We start from the raw sequence: 10,506 nt of genomic DNA, 5'->3' as shown, positions 1-10,506 counted from the left end.
AAGATAAGAAGACAGAACGTGACATGCAGACAACATCAGCAGAATCCACACATTTAAAGAAACTAAACAGGAATATGGATGAGATAGTAATTCATCAAGATCAATATACATCAAAACCTAGATGTCATGTGAAGCCATGCAAACTAAGACATCACAGATATCAATCATGGTGCAGACATGAAGCCATTCTACATAACTAAGACATCATGTACATCATCAGGATGCAGGCAAGACACACACACCAAGTACCATAAAACAATAGGAACAATAGGAACCCAGGCAATGCAGGAACCCAGCTGCACAGGCTGAGACCAAGAGGACCAGAATTAAAACATGAGAAATTAAAAGAGAAACAAGGAGGAGTAAAAACAAAACAGGAGATAAATGAGAAAAAGCAGTAAAATGTAAATAAGAGGGCAAACACAGACAGTAAAGCGAGGTAAAATGAGCTGTAAAACTGTAAAAGCAGTAAAACTGATACATATTATAACAGAGGTAAACAAAAGGGAAGCAATAAAGACAAAAAAGCAAATGATAGCAGAGCTAACAAGAACCAGGCTTATGATTTGTCAAACTTAATGTGGATATCTTGTCCAATGTTACGCACAAAAATTATACAATATATACCAGCATACCCATGTTGTTTTGGGCTTTACCACCACACAAAAAAACAAAAAAACCTTGAATTCTTTTTTCTGAACACATAAAAGCCTATATTATCTTAATTCCTCCCATCTACACATGCATGCAATCATCCAATTCACTATGAAATGTAGGCCTACAATCAGTATATTGTTAATGTCTTTATGAAATTGAAGACTTTCTCTTTCTTCTTTGATCACCAGAGAGGAATTAAAGACAAAAAGACAGAATGTGAGTACATAAGAGGACTCGTCGCTGGGAACATAATGACAGCTCCAGAGGTCTGTTTTGAGAACTAATCTTTGTTCGTCAAATCAAACATAAAAAGGCAATTCTCCAAGTTAATGAGCTTCAACGACGTTTTTTCTAAAAGCTTCAATAATTCATTCTCTCCCAGATTGTCAGACATCCATAATGAATAACATCCACAGTGAATTATTTACACAGTCATCCTTCTCAGCCCAACTTATTGACTGACACTGAGTCACCCAGTGTGTCTGCTGTGTGCAAGTGTGCATGCTTGTGTAGGTTTCATAGACATTTGGCTTCATCATGGGCTCACAACTAGGAGATGGCAGTGACAACCTGTGTGAAGACAAACATTCCAAAGTACAATTACACAAGTTAGCGTGTACTACCAGCTCCACCAGCAGTACAGAGCAGGGACAGACAGTACAGAGTGCAACAGTGACTTGTTATTTACCAGGAAAGCAGGACAGAATCAGTGCATCAAAACAAATAAAAAACAGAGTTGCACTTGCAGCGTTATGAAAGCCATCTCTGCAGAGCCAAAGTCCATGTTACACCACTGATTGGAAGTGGTAGTTTGTGAAATGTGGGCAAAAAAGTGACTCCATTCTTGGCTACAGACCATAAAATTGGCCAATTCTGGAAACTTTGTCCTCACAGAGTCAATAAATTCATCTGTCTCTGCTTTCTGCCTTCAGCTTTTGGTCAGAGAAATTCAAATTCTGGAAACATGGCATTAAAAGGAGCACTCATTTGGCTTTGCTTGCTATCAGGTAACATCAAGGTTTTCTTTTACTGCGTTTCAAGAAATCTCACGCAAAGAGAGATACATGTATGCCGAAGGAGGCAAAAATAATCAGATGGATAAAATATGTTTGTGTGTTTGCTTGCAGTCTTGTCGTTCTCTGCATCCCAAGATAGCACAATTCCTCAGAGCTGCAGTGCAGATGTATTAGAGCAACTATCTTCAAATCTTAAGGTAAACCATTGATGGGGAATATCCAGGAAAGGTGCTATATCATGAGCTATGTTTTCCCACATCTAATCAGTCCATATTTAATGCTTAAGTATTGTGTTTTAAGTATGTGTAATGCCACATATACGATGGAGGAATAACAAGGTTTGTGTCAAATGTGAACCAACAGGTGACAGCAGAGTGCAGTGACAACCTGCCATTTACTTTGAGTGCACATCAGACAGCTTCACTTCTGCTCTCCATGAGGAATCTGACTGGTATTCTGCATAAGCAGCAGCTGAGTGGTAGGAGCATGAGCCAGAAAAATGTGTCTGAGTGCATTCTTGTTGTTATTACTCTGTGAAAAGAGTAACTCCTTCAATGAAATGTTATCTTTCCTCTGGCACTCCTTCAAACTTCTTAGAAAGTTTATCTGAGTTTGGTTTAAGTGCCTTAAGTTTCCGAGGTAGAGAGAACAGTTTGAGGGAAAGAAATCTGATTTTGTTTCTTTATTTTTTTTGAAAAAGTTACTTCTGTGTTTTTGCACTTTTTCTGGCTTGTTTGAACTGAAAGAGTTGTCTTTCATCACAACAGTGTTTTCTAAGATAATAAGATGACATGATATTGATCAGGATAACACCTTTGTTTGCACAATATACACAGCAGAATTTTGTTTTATATTCATTCTAGTTTGAACAAAAATAGATGGAAAAAGCAGTCAGATTAATATTGCAGTAAGTGTTACACATGGGAAAACAAACAAAGAGTAAACAGAATGAGGAAAAAGTGTATGATTTTTGAGTATGTAGTATTATTTTTACAGTCAACATAAAGAAAAAGATTCTCAGGTGCACTGGACAGGTAGTCACTGCAGTCAGGCCAAAAAAGGTGTAGTGTTATTTGGCTTCCTATTATTTCAATTAGCAAGTATGAGGCAGTATTTTGCCAAGCTGAGAACATTGCAGCAAAGACAGTTCCAAACCTGCATACAAAGAATATCAGTAGTCCAGCCCAGATGTGATGAATGTGAGATTGGATATCAAAAATAATTTTGTTTGAGATGAGGTCTTTGCTTCCAGTTAAATTAAGCTTTTTTCACCATTATTTCCCACAATACTTAATTCCATTTGTCTTGGCATGTAAAATCTAAAGCTATATTGAGTGAATACTGCCTGAAAGACAAAGAGATAGTCCTACTGAAGATGCTATCATCACTAAGATGGTGATAATATTCTAATTGGTGATTAGCTCGTTAAGGTTGTAGTAATTACTTGTTTTTCTTGTACACAAGGCAAGGAAACGTTTTTATAAAAACAAAAAAACATTAAAATACACAGCAAAGAAGTTTACTATAATTATGGTGTGGTGGTTATATGCCTCCACGGGGGGGGCTTTATGGTGGTGTAATTCATAGAAATGTCAAAGGAAAGGGCCCAATGTCCTTGACCTCGTACACTCAAAATCTAATCAATTCATTCTTGAATCCTAGTGGACATTCATGGAAAGTTTACAAAAAGTCACTCTCATTCACCAAATATTACATTGGATAACAATTCATGAACATGAGGCCCAATGATCTTGACCTTTGTTGTATAACCTCCAATATCTAATTGGGTAATCTTTGAGTCAGGGTGAACATTTCTGCACAGTTTAAAAAAAAACAAAAAAATACAGCCCTCTTCTTCTTTGTGGCCACAAAAATTGCTTGAATGAACAAACCCAAAAACAACATGTTTTTATCCTCGGTTATTGTATAGGCATAAATAAACATATGACATCAAGAACATGTAGAGAGATACTACTAATCAAAAAATAATACAATAAAATACAGATGTAATACTTTATCAATCAAAAAAAGCATTAATATAAGACACTAAAATTTATGGAAATAATTTATTAGAATAAATATATACATTGTCCTTTATAACTTGCTTTTTACATCATACTTTTTTAACAGTACAAAAGGCTAACAGCATAAAAATAATAAAACTTGCTGTTTTATAAACCACAATATTCATAACTTACAGCACAGTGCAACATACCTGCATGTGCAACAAAGCAACAGGGTATAATGATGACTTCTCTAGGTAACAGCATATACAGCAGCCTGTAGACAGCACAATGCTAATGTTAGCTAGCGCATATTAGGGATCTTTTTAAAGCGATAAAACAGACAAAACCAAAGGCTGAACTTTACATAAACATGGCGAAAATAAAGTTAAAATATAAACAATAACTTAGGTACAGCCATCTCAATTAGTATGAGCATTTATAATATAACTTAAGCATACATTCTCACAGGCATTTACAGACACGTTTTCCTGCATTAATTTCCTCGCTGTGAAGGAATTACCCACAATGCTCTGCCATATCTACCGTGGGACAGAACTGCAGTTACACTTTAGGACAGTAGGTGTCAGTGTTGTGCCATTTAGCTGGATTTAACCCAGACCTTTCTAACTGTGTTACACTAGCATAGCTATGTTAGCTTTAGCTAAAGATAACAAAGCTACTGTTCATATCTACTTCTGAAACAGGGTTATATATAATTTATTCCCAGCCCCTTTACCTTTCCCACTATTTTATTCACAAAATGTTGCTTTGTCTGAAATGTTTGCAATGTGGTTATTTAACAAATTTAACTGCTAGACTTTGTTTATGAATAAAGCTGAATTTAAAAACAAATCTAAAACTGAAAGTATATTGTACTGGCAAATTACGGCACTTTCTTTCTAAGATATTCAGTGTCTCAGATGAACAGTCTGTAGGAGGGGCTGTCAGAGTAACGGTCTGCAGCCAGTCCACTTCCAAAAAGAGAATGTTTAAAATTATAAGCTATCTCACGCTGCTTCTCTGATTCAGGGAACAGAAAGTAAACGTTTCCCAGAAGACCTGGATCTATATTTATAAAATAAACCCAATAAAGAGTGGTTTTCTTGTTCAGGTAGGTCCATATTTCCTAAAATCCAGTGTCACAGGTACAGCACTTGGGGTTTAGTCCTGATTTAGAAGGGACGAAAATCCAACAGGGAAAAATGATAACCAGAGCTAATGTCCAGGCATTTATACTGTATGCCTCTGTGAAGTTTCCAGTTGCCAGACAGTGAAGTACAGCAGTGGATCAAAAAGAAGGGCTGTGGTGTTTTCTGTGGTAGAAATGTTATAAGCAAGCCACGCAAGAGTATCTTTACCTTGACCCATGATCTCCAAAATCGAATCACTTTATCCTTGAGTAAGGATAAATATTTTTGAAAAATTTTTAGAAAATCACCGTGATTGCATTCACAAGAAAAGCCTGGATTGCAAGGGATGAACATGATGCCCCATGACATTGACTTTGACCTTTAGCCTCCAAATTCTAACTAGTTCATTCTTGAGTCAGAATAGACATCCATGCAAAGCTTTATAAAAATTTGTCAAAGTATTCTTGTGATATCACATTCATTACAATAGCTAAGAAGGATGGTCAACTTGAAAAAGTCAGCCTCCAGGCTCTATCACTGGTGCAGAAGAACATGTTTTATCTTCTACATTTAAATTTAGTTTCATAATTGATTTACAGACTGCGAAGGTGCTGAGCCAAAAAATTGCTCTGCGGCTGAGGTTCCTGACAATGGAGGTTTGGCATGTGTCTCTGTTAATAACAAGCGCTACTGCAAACCTCTTTGCAACTATGTAAGTGCTCTATACAACTTATCATTTACTAATAATAACATGTTAAAATAAAACAGGCACTATACTGACGATACTTCTTAACACAGAAAGAGAAAATGAAATACTTTTCTTTCCCCACAGGGTTATGACTTTGGTTTCATTAGGAGGGGTCGTGTATACGATGAATGCAGCGAGCAGACAAGATATAAATGGAGTACTCAGTACATAGGAGGAAACAAACTGGCTGTGTGTAACGGTAAGGCTCTTTTACAGTTGATCCTGTGGTGAACTTCAGCTCCAGCTGTCTTCATGTGAACTCTTGATTTCTTCACTCCAGTTACGATTGATGACTTTTTAATGATTTAAACTGTCTGTACACAAAAAAACTCATTACATATTTATACAGTGGAACTTTATGTTGGATGTTAACTTATGTAGCTGACATATCTTTCCCACTTTCCAGAGTCTCCTTTTCAAATTTCTGGGGTACCATCAGCCTATTTTCCCAGGGACCAGGACTGCCTGACAACCAAGGGCAACATCAAACGGCAGAAGAGCATAATTCAGCAATTTACCACTGAGCTGATAAGTCAGGGAATAGATGGGACGCCACAGTTTGAGTGTCTAGTATGTGGAGGACTGTGATTAAAAACAAATATGGTAAAATTCATAAAAGTTGTAGTGTGTCAATTCCCCTGAGCCACACAAAGAAATAAAGCTTTGTCAGAAGTTTCTGCAATAGATGTGCCTGGTTATTAAATATTGTTTTTTTCAGCTCCTGTAAGACAGCTAAGCACTTTCTTTTAAGCAGTGTCCAAGGATGCCCATATGAGGGGATAAAGGGGAGAGCTTTCTGGGGCCCAGCCAAATTGGGGGCCCATTGAGGTCAGCAAAATCATGGTCCATTGTAAAGTTAAGCTTTGATAATCATATTTTATTTTTGACCTTTATAATAGCTACCCTTGTCAAAGCAAAATAAAAAAAATAATTAGGTATATTTCTTCTGTAGTACAACGTATCTTTTCTAATGTAAAACCCTTTTCTTAAAACAGCCATATTTTTTGGGGTAATGCAAGATAACAATGTGGATGGGCACACTGTTATAATTGATTAGGAAACTAATGTAAGGCCTCAGAATTAAGACATAATGTGCACAAATATCAGGATGTGTGAACTCTGTGTGAAAATTTTGTAAATAACTGAGTAGTTGCAGAAAAATCTGCTGGCCTGCTGGTGGGCCCTCGGAATTTTATGGGTTAGAGTGGCAAAAATGGGCAGAAAAAGAGGTGAAAAGGGTTTTAAAAGTGATTTAAAAAATGGCTTAAATATTGTCATGATTAAATAATTTCAACATCAGAAGTGAATAATAGCTTGGCACACATTTCAGCTCCAAACTGATGTATGGTTATTCAGGCAGCTATTGATCCAACACACATGCTCTCACATCCTAAGTAAATCACAGCAGGAGAGGGCCCATTCTCAGGAATAGAAAAAATAAAATTTTGTCCTGTGGGAAGCCAGAGGACAAGCCTTATGATAAAGGATAATGATGACAAAACGTCTCTCCTTTGTATAACCAAACATAAGCACATCCAGATAGTGAACCCTTTTTATTACAGATTTGTTGTTTGACGAATAACAACAGACATCATTACACAAGCAGTGATGCTGCTGCTAGAAAATGACACACACGCTTGAGGCATTTATTTTAATCATGCACTCACTACACATCCCAGTCTTCATGATGGTAATGAAAGCAATAGCGTGGTTATTTTTTTAATACTCTGGGATACCATATTACCACTTTCTTCCCCATTCCTACACTGTGGAAAGAACTGACTGCAAATCATCCTCTGTCAGCCTTGCACAGCTCTTGCCTTTGAGTGCTGTAAATGCAGATGATTGTTTTCTGTGACTGCATTTCCTTCATTTCCTCATTGGCTTGGTCCCAGAACTTGGGTGCTTAGTCTCAATATGATGCTTTAGTTTACATGGTATCATGCTTTCATTTGCCAGGATTAACTTTAGATAGTTGTGGTTAAACTCCCTTATTCATTTACATTTTGCCCCATGCACGACAGAAGCTAGCTAAGCAAATCCCTTTCTTTCCTGGTCTTTCTCACACCACACTTCTCCTGAAGTCCTCTGGCACTCCCCAGTGGAGGCCCGCCTCATGCTGTGAGAAAGATGGCTTTACACAATTACATTTTAAGAGTGAAATTCAGTTGTTTTTTTTTTTTGGTGTTTTCAGAGCTACAACTCTCTCCTTTATGTGTGGCACTTTTTTCAGTTGAAAAAGAAAATCATGAGACAAAGGATAAAAGTTGAGGGCTAATAAAAGGTAAAAGTCCTCCTGTTGGTAACAGATAGGTTCTGAATTCTGGGATTGCTTCAATTGAGATACATAAAATTTGGTGCATCACCTATAAAGATGCTTTTATTTTGTTACCATAAGGGCTGAAATATTTGCAAAAATATACTTATTGCACCCCCCCAATATTGAGATATTATGTGATTAGTTTTAGGTTCCTCATCTCATGTGTTGTTATACAATCATAAGCAAGAAATCCTTCTATATTATGGCAAGCACAATATTAGATAAGTTAAACTAGGGATGAATGATTAGAAAATATATCTTCTTGCACTTTTGGCTCATACAGCAAATTTGGTATCAATTGCTATATTGAAGGGGATAATCTTTTATATTATTTTCATTCTGATGAAGAAAAACATGTACATGAACAACAGAAGTAGGACTTTTGTAAAAAAATAAAAATAAAAAAGACACTTGAATTTTTGCAAAACGTGAAGAACATAAAAAAGAAAAAGGCTAGTATCAAGCTGGTATTTTGACACAATTCACGTTAAAGAAATATTGCACTGTCTGCGATTTGAAAATTGCAGCATGCCATACTGTGGTTTTGATCTAATTAATGATTAATTACCCAGTCCTAGTTACCTTTCCATATAAGTCAGTTAAAAATAAAGAGGACATTTAGGTCTTACCTCTAAACATTAAACTATAGCAAGAGAAACTTTACTTGGTGAAGTCTTTGATGGGAAATTGTGTGTAATGACAGCTGACAAACATCTGTAATACTTCGGGCATCATGGAGGTATTCAGACAGAATCAATTTAGATTAAAGGTGATGTTTCCCTGCAGAAAAACAGCAAGAAGAGGCATAAACAGCCCACTCATGCTCTGATTTCGATCTTCACTGCAGTCACTCCTTCAATTAGGTAGCATTCACTATTTATGTTTTTAATGACAAGGTGAGCAACAGTTTAAATGATCTGAACCACTCTACCAAATGGACTGCTTTGTCTGCTCTTAGTTTTTTGCTAACACATCCAGACGTAATTCACTGAGGTCAGGGTTAAAAAGTCAAAACGAGATTGCAGGATCTCATTAGGTAGTCATTGACATTCACCGTCATTCTATTAGGAATCACTCTAATCAGAGACAAAATGACCCACTGAATGACCCTCTGGTGCAGACCAGCAGACCGTCTAATCATCAATTATGGGAATAACAGTCTGTGGAATAAGAAATTCACAGTGGGGAACTGTAATGTCACACATCTACCAGAAGATGGCAACAAATGCACACAAAAAAAATCTCCTCTCCACTTGTTCCTCCAGGTTTGTGATTCACAGTGCTTCAGAGAAATGATGAGAGCTAGATTTTCTGAAGCCTTTACCTCCAAAAGCCATTCTCTTTTTACTAATATCACAATGCTTTTTTGAGGCAGTATTAAGTGTGGGCTCTTTACCAGTTCAACATTACCATCAATAAATTAATTTTTCAAGTTTGTTGTGCTCTGATCTTGACCACATCTTGCTACTGTGTTTAGATGAAGTCTCAACTCTGAGCCAGGCTTCCTTGCCAAACATAAGCAATGGATCTCTCTCTACAGCCTTTTAATGCTTACAAGGCATAAATCTCTGCAGCCTGGTTCCAAAAAGAAAACTTTCAAGGAAAGCATGCAACCGCATTGTTGGTGGAGTTCACTTGAATTTGGCAGAGTTGATTTGTCTTTCCAAGGCTGGGCCTCTTAAACACTTGGCTTTAGCTATGGTCAAGGAGAAGTGTGTATTAAAAGGGGAAGAGACAACCTTGCTGAAAATCTTACTTGCTCCACGTGGTGGTTGAAGATTTTGACATTGGTCTACTGTCTAAAAATACAATTCACTGATAATTGACTACAAAATGTGCATCGATTGCCCAGAGCAATCTGCAATGTTAAATGCAAAACAAAGAAAGCCTTGGTGAGAAAAATGGTTTCATCAGGGTTTAACAATTTATGAACCAGAAAGTCTATTAAGGATGAGGAAGCTTTAAGCTGCTGTGAGTTTTAACATCTAAGAACACCTGAGAGGTTATTTACGGATGTTTTTAGGCATGTTTGGGCCAAAAACTGGGGCTGAAGTAAGGCAAAGATGTTGCAAGTAAACATTCATTCATGCTCTACACACACGTTTTGAGAGAGTCATTGTTGATATAATTATACCTGTAATATCTCCTCATCTTGGCCCTCTACACTTGGCATATAGGAAGGGTCGTAGTACTGAGGATGCGGTTCTCAGCGTGTCTCATCTTTTACTTCTTTTACTTGCAGACTTTAGTTCTGCTTTTGATACTGTCAGAACTCATCTGCTTGAGAAGCTCCTCAACCTACAGGTTAACCCTGTAGTTATTAGATGGTTTTATTCCCTTTTGACTGACAGGTCACAACGAGTTATTGTGAATAGTACACTCTCCACTGTTAAAAAATGTAGTACAGGGGTACCCCAAGGAGCTGTGAGCTCTCCTCTCTTATTCACACTTAATACCAACGACTGCAGAAGCAGTCATCAAAATAACTTTATCATAAAATTTTCTGATGACACAATTATCTTCAGTCTTTTTTGTGTTGATGATTGCCCTTCTGTTTATCTCAATGAGGCTGTCTCATTTCAGGCTTGGTGTGAGAAACATCATCTCATTCTAAACACAAACAAAACTA

General features: G+C 37.0%; 1 protein-coding gene across 1 annotated transcript; it reads left to right on the top strand.

The window, feature by feature from the left end:
- The first annotated feature begins 1,523 nt into the window (after nt 1-1,523).
- On the top strand, nt 1,524-6,234 carry si:ch1073-126c3.2 (uncharacterized protein LOC555816 homolog). The gene is made up of 6 exons (XM_041788886.1): nt 1,524-1,664; nt 1,785-1,870; nt 2,037-2,151; nt 5,409-5,521; nt 5,642-5,756; nt 5,964-6,234. Exons 1-6 carry the CDS (start codon nt 1,622-1,624, stop codon nt 6,143-6,145), a joined length of 654 nt encoding a protein of 217 aa, XP_041644820.1. The 5' UTR covers nt 1,524-1,621; the 3' UTR covers nt 6,146-6,234.
- Nucleotides 6,235-10,506: the final 4,272 nt, after the last annotated feature.

The sequence above is a fragment of the Cheilinus undulatus genome, linkage group 6 (assembly GCF_018320785.1).
Source record: "Cheilinus undulatus linkage group 6, ASM1832078v1, whole genome shotgun sequence".
Taxonomy (NCBI): Eukaryota; Metazoa; Chordata; class Actinopteri; order Labriformes; family Labridae; genus Cheilinus; species Cheilinus undulatus.
This window is presented reverse-complemented; position numbering and strand designations above follow the sequence as displayed.

Coding starts and splice junctions, on each gene's coding strand:
- si:ch1073-126c3.2 (XM_041788886.1), top strand. CDS start 1,622: ATGGCATTAAAAGGAGCACTCATTTGGCTTTGCTTGCTATCAG. Junction 1,665..1,784: donor TTGGCTTTGCTTGCTATCAG/GTAACATCAAGG, acceptor GTTTGCTTGCAG/TCTTGTCGTTCTCTGCATCC. Junction 5,757..5,963: donor CAAACTGGCTGTGTGTAACG/GTAAGGCTCTTT, acceptor CCCACTTTCCAG/AGTCTCCTTTTCAAATTTCT.